Genomic DNA, 16,466 nt, shown 5'->3' on the forward strand with positions numbered 1-16,466 from the left:
GTATCATTTCGTAAAAGTCGGATATGCGCTAACGATTGTCTCTCGGCGTTTGCATAGGGTGTGGCTATTTGAGAGTCCACCTCAAACCAATCTCAAACCCAACCTCTGCGAAATGATAAATTTACGGAATACTATAATATTATCATACCTGATGAAAATGGCAATAATTTACTACCAAGGCGGCGGTTTGAGCACCCACCACCTCTACCCAGAGTTTACACGGCAGAACGCCTGGACGAGAATATTTCAGGAAGGTGTCACTGCCAACTTGGAATGGGGTTGGTTGTTCCATTGGAAACCTTTAGCTAATATATTCAAGTAAATTGCCACGAGTACGAGTACCGAACAACCTGCGATAAAAAATAATAATAGGAAGAAAAGACAGGGGATTCTGGAGTCCCGGTTAGAGCGTTGGATGGTTCAAGCTAATCGGTTTCCGTGTTTCTACCCCACTTTTCTGATTTTTCTTCTACTGCAGGCAGAGTGGTCCCTGTATGACGCTAGATTACTATACGCATCGGGGGAGGGTTCTGGGGTCTGACGGTACTTATAGGCTATCACCGGTCGCTTCGTGCATTTAGTATCATAGGCACTTTGTGCCTTTGGCCCCGCTGTGAACCACACTTTTGGTTGAGCATTTTTGACTCACTAGAAGGGAGGTGGCTTTAAGACTCTTCGTAAGGCGATATTACTTACCCAACAGCCAGTGGGAGCCTGTAATAAACCAAAGGAGTCAATAACCACCATTATATACTCAAACACCTTGTTTTAGGTAAGGGCTCTGGGGTTGATCGCTTTCATCTTAGGAGTTCCCGCCAAAAAAGTTGCTCAAACTGCAGGCGCGAGACACCTCTACCATATCATGGATGGGGTATTATACAAGTACGGGAGGAGTAGAAGGTGGTTTGGTCGAAGGCGCCCAGCTACCGAATTGAGGGAGGGACATCTTCCGACCTTGTTACGAGTATTTATTTTTTTGGACTTCGAGATGGTGTGCTGTGCTCGAGTAGTGTGAATGGGTACAAAAGTCCCTTGAAATCGACTATCTCCGTCAGCTTCTAATCTCCGGATCCTGAGTCAAGTCTTCTTAAAAAGAGTTAGCTAATTGAAATAGATTATCCTATCATATACCGAATCAGCATTTTCCCGACAATATAGGATCAACTCTCAGCAGGTGTTGGATCTCATTTACTGGGATTTGCAATTTCCTTAACTTGTCAAACTAAAATTATCCTGGGCCAACGGAGATGGTGGATCTTGGAGATTTTACCGTAGGCTGTAAATTTACGGTGCTGTAAGAGAGAGATACTAGGGGTAGGGGGAAAGTATTGGGACGAGCAGGGGGGTTCTATGTCTGTGCAAATTACTCAAATTAGTATCTTCAATCCCACTTCAAGTAATTCACAGAGACATCAAGCCCCCCTGCTTGTCCCAATACTTCACCCCCACCCCGAGTACCATCCTCCAAATACGGTGAAATGGCCCCCGGTTGGATTCGCTCGTCAATATAAGGATTTTATTTTAATCTGATTTAAAAATGGCAACAAAACGCTCTCACCTAACCATTTATGGCTAAAATTATGCCTATTTTGGCTGAATTGGATGTTTAGACCAGCCATTACTTTATCCAAATGTATTAGCGACGGTCAAACCTCGCTTTATAATAATGCTATACCCCGTGTAACGTAGTAACAGTGCATTGGACGAGTACGAGTAGGTACAAGTTTTACGAGCAGTATGGCACGAGCACTAGCACGAGTGCTACAGCACTACTGTCTCAGTGGGTACTTCTCGAGTACCAATACCGGTACTGTGCCATGTGGAATACCCTACCGCACCCCCCCACTCACGACACCGTTTGTTCCATCGGGGGCAAATGCCGTCAGAACTCTAATCGAAGACAGATGAGCCAGGATATTGTAACATGAACGCCTCGTCTACTGTGTCCCTCTTGTTTCGTCTAAAATGGTGGCTGAGTTTGCGGTGATCCACCCCCCTGCTTGTGGCCTAGAAGGTGGATTCCAAAGTCCTATTATACGAAGGTACAGCGCCTAAGTTTTGAATATTTTGCTAGCAGGGGGTATTCCACTAGCAGGGATTAAGGTGATGAATGGGGAAAGGTCGCTTAGGACTACAGTAGTGTGGAACACAACGCGATTTTCATGATCTGCGGCAATCCTATTGCCTGATACTGACACTCTCTTCTACTCCCTTCAGATATCCAAGTTTACAACCGCTTTAATGGATCAAATATTTCCAACTCCTCTGCTGACTATGCCCCCTGGTCCTCCGATCCTTTAGTCTTCCAGTCTCCTACAGCCATAAATCACCCACAAACTAGAAGTAAGGTAAGTGAGAAATGCCCAGAACATGAAAACTCTTCGTCTCATAAACAACCTCAAGGATGACCATCTAACTAAAAAATGGTAATGGCAGGATATATATAAAAAACAACAACCACATCCTCCTGTCCTTCCACAGTACTTCTGTGTATACAGGGTCCTCCCAGGTACGTCCCCCTATGCTTTTAGAAATATGATAACTAATAAAGGAAAGACAAACTTCAGCATTGGATAGCCTCTAACTATCGTTCTCCCATCTCCCCCACTCACCAGCTTCCCCAGTCTCCATCTCTCCCGGTCTCCAGCTTACCCATATTCCCCGGTCTCTAGCTTCCCCCATCCACATCTCCCCCGGTCTCCAGCTTCCCCCATCCACATCTCCCCCGGTCACCAGCTTCTCCACCTTTCCCGGTTGCCAGCTTCCCCATGTTCCTCGGTTACCAGCTTCCCTGGTCTTTAGCTTCCCCAGTCTCCGGCTTCCCCGGTCCACAGCTTCTCCAGTCCATAGCTTCCGCGGTTCCTAGCTTCCCCAGTCTCCATCGTCCCCAGTTGCCAGCTTCCACAGTGCACAGCTTTCCAGCTTCCCTTATCTACGACTCTCCAGCTCTCCTTGCTCCCATCCTTTCCGACCCACAGCTCCCAATCCTCCCTGGCCCACAGCTCCCAACCCTTCTCAGTCCAAAGCTCCCACTCCTCTCCAGTCCCCTGCTCTCCCGGCTCTTCATCTTTCCTACTCTATAGCTACTGTGATCTCTCACTCTGTGTCCTCAAGATGAGAGTGGTGTTTGGCCATAGCTGTGTTGGGAAAGGGATGAAGGAAACCCCGGGAGTGTTTAATACTTGGTGAAAAGGCCGTTGGCATCAATAACGGCCTGACATCTAGCAGGCATACTTTCAATAAGCTCTAGGAACTCGTGCTCTCCTACATTATTCCATGCGGTCTTGACAGCTACTCTCAATCTGTCATACGACATAGTCTCTGGATAGTTATCTTGGAGATAATTCTTCATGGTATGCCATACTTTTTCGATAGGGTTTAAGTCAGGTGAGAATGCCGGCCAGAAAATAACCTCGATTCCTCTCTCTCTTAACTCCAGAGAGGTATTGCCTGCTGAATGTCCTGGTGCCCCATCCTGCATGAGTCTCAAATCTATCCCATCTTGATGACAGAGCTCAATGTACCCATGAATAACAGGTACTGTATGTGCGCAGTAGGTTTCTGAATTGATTGGACCCTAATCCTTTTCCCAAAATATTCCGGGACCTTGCGTGCTACCATGAAAACATCCCCAGAACATCCATCCTTTCTTTCTCTGATGTCTTTCAACAATACAAGTAGGGTCCCACTCTTCTCCTGCTCTCCATATAACCTAAGTGCGTGTATGCCTTCCACCCGTAATCCATATTTCGTCGGTCCACAGTATGGAATTCCACTCTGCCTGTGTCCAGTGAAGATGCTCCTGAGCCCAGTTGAGTCTTATTACACGGTTTCGTTCAGAGATTGGTGGTTTTCTCATTGCCAGCCATCGGTGAAACCCCTCCTTAATGAGTGCTGCCCGTATTGCTTTCATTCCTACCCCCAAATCCAACTCCTCAGCCAATTGTTGAAAAGAAAGCCGTCTATTCCTGGCTGACATACACACATATCCGATAAGGTCTTCAATCTGTGCTTGGGTAAGAGTAGGAGGGCGACCTGGTTTCTTGGTTGGTGTTGCTGGCGATGTGCATGCATACTGAATCTGGTGTTGGGAAAAGCCTGTTTTTTCCTGAATTTGCTTATACCTCCAGCCTATTGAGCGTAGGAGCTGGCAGTCATGTCTTTGGTCCCGGGTCAAGTGCGGCATATTGGTTGATAATTAATTGTGAAGTATCATACGAAAAAAATTACTCTCGTGAAAAACCTTTCATCCCCCATTCCAAGACTTCAACCCACCCTCCTTCTACTTACAGTTTACCACTATAATCCCTGCCCGCATAACACCCCTGCTAGCAGAATATTCAAAACTTAGGGGCTGTACCTTCGTATTTATCTTCCATTAGAGTTCTTACACTACGGCAAGCTATAATTCTGCCCAAGGATACTACCGGAACAACCATCGCCCCCCGTATTTGCCATCAACAATATCTCCCTCCCCAAAAAAAAAACCCCATGTCATCCGCGGTACTTCCACAGCATCATGCAAGTGAAGTACTTTACATCTGAAACCGTTGGTACTATAGACCCTCACAACCACATATCACTTGACCACGTTACCCCAATAATCCATGAAGCACCAGAATACACTAGCGAGGGTCAGGAGGAGTGACTTGAAGAGGAATTATCTCAAGAGGTAATAGTATTTCACATCACCGCCACAGAAACTCGGAGTTTAATCTCTTTGGACAGCTCGGTTTCCCTTGGGCTGGATAGCACTCGCCGTACCTCCCTTCCCCTTACTAGTGTATCCTGATTCTTCCCAGATTATGTGGCATTGTCGCTTATTGGCTATTGTATAATTCTTGAACATCTCATTGTTGGTCGGGCATCGTAAAAAGTAATAGGGGTAAGTACTTTGCCTGGTCGAAACCGGCAAAACCACACCGATATAGTCAATGACCATTAGCAATTCGAGTCCACTATATCAACCCCTCATGGATTCCCACCAAGTTATACACCCAAGCAACCGAGAATCTGGGAGCCAATATTTTGCTACCTGTACTGTTCATGGGCCCGGGAATCTCCCGATATGGAATCACTTGTGTAGGATGGCCCGGAAATTTAGTCTTACTGTTCCTGGAACTTATATTAAGACCCAATAATACCCAATCTTGAGGGTCCATAATATTATACGAGTACGCACTCTCCAGAAACGATTATTTTTTCCCGAATGTCGGCACGCTTCTTACAACGGTAGTGTTTCATTGAGCCAAAAATGGTTATAATTTAATAATAACCTCCGATCGCGTTATAAACCAACGGAGGGCGTCGTTTTTGGTGTAAGGTTCTATACTGTACTCGTACTTGCATGATAACGATCAAATATGTTGCGGAGCCATAGCATTTGTAGTACAAGTACAGTACGTGTATTGCGGAGAATTTACTTTAACTCCGACAATACTTTCTGGCCATATTGAACAGGATGGACCGGCGCAAGCAGCGGATGGGGGGAAATAGGTTATGTTTTCCACCGCTTTAGCTATATTGTCGGGAGAAACTAAGTGCCGTGAACCTGCCCCCCGTACGGCATATCGCATTGATTTTTGAAGGGCTTCTCTTTTGTCTGATTTTTCCTCCTTACCGGAACGGCAGCAGGTGGTTTCCGGCGAGAGTAGTTTAGAACGAAGCCTTATGTTAATCGCGAGATTTCCATGCCGTGGATAATCTAATCCGACTGCTACTTTTGGGTTTGTCCTCTCTCAACGATATGGGTTCTGTACTGTACTGTTTAGTGCTCGGGAGGGGTTCAGTTGTACGAGTACTGTACAGCACTGTGTGCTATGCAATGGCATACCGGTAATCGAGTCTCAACCGACTGACTGGGCACAGTAAAATATATCACCCCCCTACGGGAAACGGGACCCCCATCAAATACCACACCTCCGGACTCCATCCAGAAAATGTGCGAGTAATATCGCGTCTATAGGAGAGTATGCAATGTCATGCAATGTCATGCGGTCTAGATTAGACAGTATCCATACTCTAAATACAAAAATGGAAAAGGGAAACGTTGCGCGATCCTGAAGGAAAGAAAGTGAGATTGACGAGCTAAGGAGGGCAAGAAAAAATGAACCTGGTTTTTGCCAGGCAGGCATGCGAGGCTTAGTCTCATAAATTTCGTTGTTATTATGATAAGCTTTTGATTTTGATTTTCTCTGAGAGCACCCTTCCATCTTATCCAGCCTTTCTATTCTATGGCTTTCCCTTGGCGAGTTCTGTGGTGTGGTGTGGGATTTGGGTCTTTTGGAGAAAACAAGAGCTCCCGAGCTTGATGAATTCTTCATAACATTACCACCATTACCATCGTGAATAACCTCTCGGGTTCCCCCTGCTTTTAGACCATGACCTCCCGATAGCGCTTCTCCACTCTATCCATCACTATCCTTTCCTCTGGCCGAGGGTCACATCTCGTCCCTAATACCGGGACCCGCACCCATCTACCCAGCGTGGCAAGACAAAAACAGAAAGTCCGATAGGCCCAAACTATCCCCCCCTCCAAAAAAAACGGAAGAAAAAAACAAAGGAGGCACAAGGCCCAACCGCTAACTAAACCGGCCTCAGGTTCGCCAACCTGTCCGGCGGGGATACATGGCTCCCCCGCGAAGATCTGCCCTCAGAACTCACCTGCCCTCCCGTCAACTCAGCTGTACTATCAACGCCAAAACTCGTAGCCTTGAAAACGACAAGTCCATGCTCACCCGCGCTCCTGCGTTCCGGCAAACAAACCTGTTTCTTGCCCATCTTTACAGAGAAGCTGCTGTGTCCGCGACTGGAACTGCCGCCCGATGCGTTTCGAAGCTTGCAACGGGCGAGGAGGACGCGCCCGGCGGGCAAGCATGCGGCGAACACGGCGATACAACATTCGGCGTAAGACCAGATTTGGGCTTGGCTGTTAGTGGAGGTGGTGGGTTAATATCGCTTTTTCCTTGAATTCGGGTGAGGGGCAGATGACAGGACCTAAGCGGAGTGGGGCAGGTGGGACAGAGGATGGAGTGGACCGGGAGGGGTTTGTATTACGTTACCAAGTTTGGGCTACCGCTCTTACCCAAGGCGTTGCGCTTGGTGACATAGGCGTATCTGAGTAGTGCCGCGATTATGGTGAGACAGCCGAGCGATAGTAAGAAGGCGATTGCGACCATTTCGGATTTTCGGAGGTTCAATGTCCTCAGTACCAAGATTGGGATTACCATGACTTCAATTGGGTTTTTTTTTCTCATGTCAGTATGTTTCGGGTATCGCATTTCGATGGTGGGAACGTACTCAGTAAATCAGTAGTCACATTTGTCACCATTGGAAATGTTGTTCCGAATGTTGAACGGAAGGAAGTACAATGGTTCTCAATTGACCTTCGGATAGAAAATTAATCCTAGTGCTTTTACTTGCAGTGGTGGTGAAAATTATGGAATTGCACTTACCATACAAGCCTGAGCGGGCGACAATACACCAGGGGTAGCAAGAAATTTGCGAACCAACTCAAGATAGTGTAAAACGTCGTGAATTGAAGCATGCCCTTAATTCGAGGCGGTAGAGAACGGAATATGTCAAAGTACAACGCTAAGAAAGAGCCCTTCACGAGCCATACTCCAGTAATGTACATCTCGACCTCCGCTAGTTGGAACTGGTGAGAAGATTTGTTTAGCACTTGCATAAACCAAAAAGGACAATAACATGTGTAAAACAAAAAAAAGGGATGTACCTTGAATATTAGAGTCAGCGTTTCTCTAGGCATACCCAGCGATTTTGGTATCGTGGGGTCATCGCGATACTTGATTCGCATTGCCTGGTACACTGTTGTCGACGACGTCTCTAATAAGATCAGTAAGAAGGCCGTGAAAACGCAAGCTTCGCTGGCGAAAGCTGCGAGAGTCAGACGAGGTCGAGTGATAACCAGGTACAGTCGAATGGCCAGAAATATAGCATCGAAAACAACGAAGGACCAAAGGATTCCTATCATTCCCTCTGGAGTGACCACCATCTTTGCAATATCTCTTTCGATCTCTGCCCCACTTTCTTCCTTTCTTCCTTCAAAAAATCTCCTCCACAATTTTCCTAACGGTGCTGTATGATTTTGACAAAATGATAACTCTCCAACAGTGACACAACGCCGATTAATCTCAGGTGACAAGCTCGGCCTTGTTTTAGAGTTTAAGGTATGCAGGGAAAGGGAAGGAAGAGAGGAGTGAAGGAGGATATATCAATCAAATGCCAAAAGGAAACAGGAAAAAGGTGATGGGTTTTCTGCAGGTACCTCACTTAAGTATGGGGTTTATCCAAGCCTCACTTCTTTTCTTTTTTCCTTACCCAGGTATTGGCAATTGGGGCATATCTATGATAGCAGCCTAGGATGGTTTAGTTGTGCTCTGCATGCCAGCCTTGCCTTCTCTCCCATCCGCCCAACGGTCCGAGAGTATTATGGGCCAGGTAATATATAAATTCAGAGTGTGCATGTGGGAGGTGAGTGAGGGAAGGGGAAAACAGAGATATCGATGGATAGAGTGTTTTCCCCTTCCTCCATGAATCTTTGCTCCCAGGACGATTGCAGATATTGGTGCACCGTAGGGTACCGCACAGTAAAACATTGTACAGAACACCATCCTTCGTTTTCGTATTCCATCCCATCCACACAATTCAAGTTTCTTTTAAAAAATTTCTCACCCTCTCTACTCGAGTATAATATGGCCTCGGAGCCGCCCCGGTTACTGAGAGCCGCCTGCGGTCCCGGGTGAACTGTGCCGCCCCACATCCTGTAGGCGATACGGGTGTGTTAACTTCGGAAATCCCCGCCTGGGAAAATAACCTGGAATAACCCAGGCTGACTGCCGTTTGGCCGACAATACGTTTCCGGCACATTCGTAATATTGCGACGTTTGCGAAAAGGAACGGGCCTCGAATGGAGATGCAAGGGGATGTACTCGTAATGTCGAAGCGTTTTTAGAAAAGACTGCTATTGCATACCACCAAAAATTGGCCATTCTGCTGGGATCTTGGTGGTATGCAATAGCAGTCCTTTTTAAAAACGCTTCGACACTACGAGTATAGAGGTGCATTTACTCGAATTAGGGTGACGTGTGTGAACACGCCTGGGCACGCATATGCGCCGAGACCATAGCGCATTTGACCTGCATATCATATATCTTTTGGTCTGAAATCAGAGCGAAATCCCATAAAGCAAAGAAAGCTGTATAGTTTAAAAATCAAACAACCAGTCACTCATGCCCAAAAAAAGAGGTATCAATCATAGTTAACATAGTGTGGTCACTACAATGGGTAACACAATTTGTCTGATATAATAGGATAGGATAACCTCATCATTGCTCATTAAACCATCTATAACAGAAGTAAGATAATTCCAACTCTGTGCAGCACTGAGTATTTCATGTTTACACTTCCTATTACCTACTTTAATCATCCTATCCAGTAGTGTAACTTTACTCTACTAAAGATGTCTAGGTGTTGTGCTTTAATATATTGTAATAGTAGGTACCCAGATATTCAATTTAAATTCCTTAAAGTAATACATCAAAAAATATCTGATAATTTCTATCTGTCAGCTTCCTAAGTCTCTAATCTGGTAATAGGTTTAAACTATAAAACTATATTAGGGGGTCATTATTGTATACTTATTATAGCATACTAGTATATGTTTAGATTATTTAATTAAGTTAAAAGTTCTTAAGAACTGGGGATACTACAACTTAAAGCTCTAAATAAAAGTAGTAGTTTTACTCAAATTAGTAGTAATACTGTTTTTATAAAGACAGTAACCATATTAGTAATTACATACTTGAATGTATAAATAGAGCACTACTGGTATAGAATAAAACAATCGGGTCCCGGTAAGGGGCTCGCCCCCTTCCTCTGCCACAGGCTAGCATCATCCCTCCTCGCACCCATACTCCTCTTTAGTGCAGACCTGTTCTCACCCTCATCTACCATGACAGACTGTCTTGCTGTCTTTTGGAGACAAGTCCAGTGATGGGTCACCAACTGTTTCTCCAAGACCCCCACCGGGATCCTCCCATGCGAATTGGCCCTTTCCCCGGTCCAGTGCCTCATCGAACACCGCCAACGACTGGTGGCGCTGAGGATGGTATGCCTCCCCCCAGAAAGAAACCCAGCTACTGCACGGCTGCACTCTTCCTTCCCTACAACATCCTCTTACTGCTCCCCGGAAGACCACCGAGCCTTAACGGTAGGGCTTACTCCGGGTTACAGACCTCTGAGCTGGAAAACCCCCGAACCATCCCCTCCTGTAAGGAGGCATCTCCTGCTTGATGCAATAGCCCACAGAGTGGTAAAACTTGTTGGACATCTCTCCCGAGTCCCACCAGCATCACCTGCCCTCCTCCCTTCATCCTTGCCCTCACAGGCACCTGAAGACCCCCCCTTTGCGGCCCTTAAGAGGGGTTGCCGGCAGTTCCTCCTAAATGTCTGGTCCAAACAGTACCCACCACCACCCCGTTACATTTACTTGCCCACACTGTCACCCCACCCCTTCATGGGGCTGGGGAAATTCGTGGCAGGGCGCATCCACCAGATGAGGTCAGGAAAAAACTACCTGGCCGGCCACTGCTCCTGGAGGGACCCAGACGCCCCAGACACCTGCCCCTACTACGAGGAGGAACCCGAGTCCTTCCACCATGCCATTCTCAGCTGCCCCTCCTGCGCCAGAGCCAGAAACGCCCACCTCCCGGGGGTTGAGTGCCTGAACGAGGGGGAGCCCCTCTGGTCTTCTCCGGCACTGCTTCATAGCCTTTCCGCGTACATCTCCGCCACCTCAACCGGATTCCCCCCGGACATGCCTGCATTCAGAGATCCCCCCTCTGGGGCCCGCCCTGTCTGGAGTACAACTACCTCCCTCAGCTCCTCCTCTTTGACCTAGGCCAGAGTAGGTGGCACACTTGTTTGGTTTCCTTGTTTGTAGGATTTCGCTTTAAGCTTAGTTTGAATGTTTCCCTTTATAGTAAGCTATTATGCACTTTGCGATATAGGTTGTTTGCGTTTTTTGGAGGCATTGGTTTGGTTTCTTTTGTTTTGTTTGTTTGGGATTAAGGTTTTGTTTACGCCATAGCTACCGCTGTATGCAAGTTCTTGTACCTAAACAATGAATACAAGATTATAAAAATAAAAAAAAAATAAAAAAAAGTATAGAATAAAACAGAGGATAAGAATCTTGAAGTTAGAATCTACCTGTATTCCTGTTATAATGCAATATTACTAGAGGTAATTAAGAAACTTAATAAATCAATCTGACTTTGAAAGAGTTGGTCTTAAAAAGGTTGACTATATTTAGTATCTATTAATTCTAACCACTGAAGTTTCTTATTAGAAAAACTATGATATTATCTAACTGTATCTTAATATTTATAGAACTTTCCAGAACTTGATTGAAGAAAACAGAATATAATTATCAGTACTTGTAACTATAATACATCATATATATTGATATAGAATTTTATAGATATACATACTAGTTTACTACTAAATTAGTAACAATATGAAAGAATTTTACTCTTATAGTCATATTGCAAATGTCCTGGTTTAAAGAAAAGGGTGAATTATTACTGGTATTACTAAATTTCAATATAGAACACTTTCTCTTCAATTCTGATCAGTATTTCTAATTGTTAATCTCGTAAGACTTTCTATCCCCACCTCTGCTCAACTCTCTTTAACCAGTCCATTATCTAGTTTACTAATTTACTTATTTCAAGTAAACTTAGATGATTAGATAATAGAGGCTACTACTTTCATTAAATTTTATGAATACCAATATTCTACCATCTTCATACTAGTAGTAAGGATACTAATATGAACTCTTTATCAAGTGTTCAAAAAATTAAACTTAGTTCAGTCTTTTCCAAAACTACTTTTTCATAATTCACTGGCACTATTTGATTTATATCTTCTTATAAAAAATCTGAATAATCCTATGTAGCTCTCCAGTAATACAGAAAAGTACCTCTAGTTCAACTGTTATTTAAGCTTGTAAAACAGAAATCATACTACCATTAACAGATACCTTAATAATATATGTAAAAACTAATAACATGGTTTTTTTGTTAAGTAACAAAATTAATTACAAAAACAATAGTAGTCCTAGTATATGCATTTGGATACTTCTTACCTATTACTCATAAAGCAAGCAACTTTGGCCTACCTTAAAGGAATTCCAAGGCTTGTGTTTAAATATTTTTACACTAATCACTCTACTGGAAGGAAAAAATATCTGTTACAAATTGTTATTCCGGTAACAGTCCATCTCGATAGCGGATCATCCAGGTATAAGCTCTAATCTTGATTGGCAAAAGGTTTTATTCTGACTTGCCAGTTGAAATAAACCATACTTGAACATTAATATAGTAATACTATAATAACTCTTTATGGAGGGGCACCTATGGCCGAGACAACGGAATCAAGGATGGGGTGGGTAGGCGATAGGATGTCACACTTTCACGGTACCGGTATTGTGCTGTTGAGCCACTCTTTATTTTTTTTCATCCATTGTCATCGGGATAACAAACCTGATCGAAACTATAAGCGTGAACTGCACTGTACACAGTACTGTGCCGCCTTAGCGAAGCGGCCTTAGAATACTACGGTCATGTAGAACAGTCCTCTCCCATTAACTAGATTCTACTCTATTGTACACACTATCTCTGGATATCCTATTCCAGGGGAAACATCGGTGTATACTCCTTTCGAGCTCCTCTAAAGGATTTTACCTAATTAGAACATTAGGCAAATTAAAGTTAGGGGGCTATAGTAAGGCAAACCCATGCGAGGATTAGGACGACAGAAAATCAACTCGTTGGCCTAGCATACCCTATGAAGGTTTGAGATTTACTTTTGAGGGGCTAGCCATTCTCGGTCGTTTAACCGTCAATCATGCCTCGTCATCGCTGCACGGCTATCCTTCTATCTTCTAGCAACATAATGTGAACGATAGAGCAGAATCTCGCTAATAGGTCGAGCATACAGTATATACTTGTACAAGTACTATACTAGTGCTCTTAGTATCGCAAGCGGTGTAACAAATGCCGGCATGAAGTCCCTTCTACCTGCACCAACGACTAGTGTCTGTGCCACAACCTGATGGGGATCTTTTGGAAGCTAACCTCAGTAAAGCAACAGTCCCGAGGCTTGGTGGATTTATTGAGTGGGTTGCTAGACCAAAAAGAGAATATGAATCAATGGAATGGGAACAAGGAGGCAACCTAATACTAGTCTGGTAATTGAGCTCTGCACCAGTACTGTACGAGTACGGGGGTGGAGTTAGGAGAAACCACGCAGCAGGGCGCTAGTAAATTAATATGTCATTTGCTTATCAAGGATCGCAAACACGACTAGTTTGAAATGGAATGATTTTGTTTGGGAATACGTTTGTAACAACATACTAGCACTCCATCTCCTTCAATGAATGAATAATACACCCTTATATATGAGGGTTAACCATGTTACTCTTGAGCTCGCTCGCAATATCGCCGAAATACAGCAGAAGCGCGCATCAAGGATTCGTCTGTTAAACCTTTCTTCCGTTGTTGAGACTCCCAGAAAGAGAAAAGGACCTCTCCCACCCCACGATCCCCTTTACAACCCCCCCCCCCAGCCTACTTCAACTCCGTATAAAAATCTGCATCTGCCAGGGAGCCACGAGGCTTTTATTCTACTCCCATCCGACAACGTCCTGAACGGGAACTATCCTCCTCACTTCCCTTTCCCCAACAAATTGCTCCTGCGTTTTTTGTCCTTGTCCTATTCCTTGTTCTTGCGTGAGCTGGTGTTCGTGCTCCTTCTCGTTTTGGTTACAGAGGTCGCCCGAAAGAAGAGAAAAGGGTCAATCACAGGGTGTGAGAGGCAATCTGCGCAATATGGCTGGCAAAGAGATCTCAATACCCGACTCAGTGAGATCTATTTCTGAGAGCAACAGATTTGGATCTGATATTCGTCTATCCTCGTCCGGCCATGACGACGCTCTGAAAGCTCTAGATGGATCTGAGGCGGTTACTCTCACCCCGGAGAAGGAACGGAAACTACTTTGGAAAATTGGTATGTTTGAAGTGTTTGTGGCTTGGTGCACATAGATGTTTAACTAATATGGGGCCACAAAATAGATTTACATCTGATTCCGATCTTTTCTTTGCTCTATGGATTGCAATTCTTGGACAAAACAACCATCTCCTATGCTGCGTAGGTCTTACGAATTCGGAAATGTCTGCAGGCAGTTGAAGTAAACCGGGTGATTTCTAACAGAAGCGCAGAGTGATGGACATCATACAGGACACGAACCTGAAGGGTGACAACTTCAATTGGCTCGGTATTCTTTTCCCACTTTTCACAGCTATTTTCGAGGTCAATTGGCGACGTTCTAACTGGAGCTAGGGAGTGTTTTCTATTTTGGTTATTTGTTCTGGGCAAGTGATATCCTCCATCAGTTTAAGCATTACCCCGAATGGTGGTGAGTAGTGCCATACTAACTTCCATTCATGTAGGAGTACCCCGCCAATTGTACGCCACATCACCAAATATCACTTTGAGCCTTCTCTGACATCCCTGAAACTAGATCTCATGCAAAAACTTCCATTGGCCAAATTTACTGCCTTCAACATTGTCGTCTGGGGTGGTGTTCTTATGTTACATGTGAGCTCTCCCCGCTCTCCACTTCCTCGGGGGTAATACGACAAGGCGGGTGGCTGACGGAGGAGCAACAAAAGGCTGCCTGCTCAAACTTTGCCGGGCTTACAACAGTAAGATTTTTACTCGGTATATTCGAGGCATCCATCTCACCTGCCTTCCTTCTTTTTATGTCTCATTGGTGGCGTGTTCGAGAGCAAGCATTCCGCACAAGTATCTGGTTCTGCGGGAACGGGGTTGCTCAAATAGTTGGTTCCGTCTGTTCGTATGCCATGGTTCTGGGCATTGAGAAACATGGGTACACAGCTCTGGGAGGATGGCAATTGCTGTTCCTCTCAACTGGGGGGTATGTTGATATTCTTGGCACGAGTTCTGGACCATTTGCTAAGACAGCTCCATAGTCTTACTGTTATTTCAGGAATTCTCTTCTTGTTCCTTGTTCCGGATTCTCCGGCTAGCGCTTGGTTCCTAAATAGAGAGGAGAGAGTCATGGCGATCGAGAGATTGAGAGGAAATAACCAGGGTGTGGGAAGCAAGAAGTTTAAGAAGCAGCAGTTTTTCGAGGCATTTAGGGACCCGCAAACTTACTACATTGCTATCTGGGTCATCACCTCTACAATTGTGAGTTTTCGCTGGCTCTGCCAAGAAAGAATTTTACACAAATCGGCTGCTAACACAATAAAAGCCTAACGGTTTCTTGACTAATTTCAAGAACCTTATCCTGAAGGGGTTTGGATTGAGCGCCGAAAAGTCACTTCTCTATGGCGCACCCAGTGGCGCGGGTACAAACCCAAATAATACCCCCCCAAAATCGAACCCTAAAGCTTACCTCTCCTTCTAAAGTTCAGGTTGTTTCTTGTCTTATTTTCGGATGGCTGGCCAACAAGTACCAAAATCGCATGGCTTTCGCCACAGTTGCAATGTTCATCTCCCTTATTGGGTTCGCGTTAGCCGTCGCTCTCCCAAGGAGCAACTTGAAGGGAAACCTAGCTGCTTATTACATTATCAGCGCTGCCCCCGCAGCCTTCATTTTGCTCGTCAGTTGCATTTCCAGTAATGTTGCTGGATACACTAAAAAGACCACCGTCAGTGCTATCGTCTGTGAGTACCTCTCGATTTTGGAACCTTGGCTTAACTGACTCCTCAGTCATTGCATATTGCGCCGGAAATTTGATCGGGCCTCACACAGTCGATCTTAAGGATGGGCCAATGTATGTTAAGGCTAAGACGATCGTGAGCATACCCTTTTTTTGGAGACGGCCAGTGAGAATACCGCTAACCGGCCTGTAGAGCTTGATTGCTTGGTGCATCTCGGGTGCTATCCTAATTGCCCTTCGCTTCCACTACACCAGCAGCAACGCCGCCCGTGACAAGAAGATGCGTGAGTTGGGCGATAGGTACCGGCACAAGGTGGATCAGGAATTTATGGATTTGACGGATATGGAGTGCGCTCCCCCCATCCCACCTGCCAAAATCATGGAGCACAAAGCTGACAATTTTTCCTGCAGAAATTTAGAATTCCGGTACGCTTACTAAGCCCTACGTTTCTTCCTCCATTCAGGTCTTGCTGCCTCCTTTCCTGATCGGGTTTCTTAAGAGTGTTTTTCTGCGGTGTATTAATGGGACTATTTTATAATATCATCAAATAAATTTGTGCACTCACGACACCCAATGAGATCCGAGTGCGCGAATGTTACCATAAATAAATCTATGAAAATATTATCACACCCGAGCAAGACTTATAATACCCTATGAACGCTCTATCCTTCCGGACCACGGGATGTGGGAGATGA

At 45.0% G+C, this 16,466-nt stretch overlaps 2 protein-coding genes; one reads left to right on the plus strand and one right to left on the minus strand.

The window, feature by feature from the left end:
- Positions 1 to 5,906: 5,906 nt before the first annotated feature.
- Positions 5,907 to 8,421, minus strand: GSTUM_00009217001 (uncharacterized protein; the record flags this gene model as incomplete). XM_002840561.2 has 3 exons in its annotated part: positions 7,736 to 8,421; positions 7,455 to 7,657; positions 5,907 to 7,385 (listed from the first exon to the last, which is right to left on the minus strand). The coding sequence occupies exon 3, from the start codon at positions 6,321 to 6,323 to the stop codon at positions 5,907 to 5,909; it is 417 nt and encodes a 138-aa protein (XP_002840607.1). The 5' UTR covers positions 6,324 to 7,385; positions 7,455 to 7,657; positions 7,736 to 8,421.
- Positions 8,422 to 13,910: 5,489 nt separating this feature from the next.
- GSTUM_00009218001 (uncharacterized protein) lies at positions 13,911 to 16,209 on the plus strand (the record flags this gene model as incomplete). Its single annotated transcript, XM_002840562.1, has 10 exons — positions 13,911 to 14,088; positions 14,154 to 14,229; positions 14,301 to 14,404; positions 14,603 to 14,679; positions 14,754 to 15,019; positions 15,075 to 15,294; positions 15,359 to 15,455; positions 15,517 to 15,774; positions 15,821 to 15,906; positions 15,964 to 16,209. The coding sequence occupies 10 exons, from the start codon at positions 13,911 to 13,913 to the stop codon at positions 16,207 to 16,209; spliced, it is 1,608 nt and encodes a 535-aa protein (XP_002840608.1).
- Between the last annotated feature and the right edge of the window lie 257 nt (positions 16,210 to 16,466).

This window comes from Tuber melanosporum, assembly GCF_000151645.1.
Source record: "Tuber melanosporum whole genome shotgun sequence assembly, scaffold_54, strain Mel28".
Lineage (NCBI taxonomy): Eukaryota > Fungi > Ascomycota > Pezizomycetes > Pezizales > Tuberaceae > Tuber > Tuber melanosporum.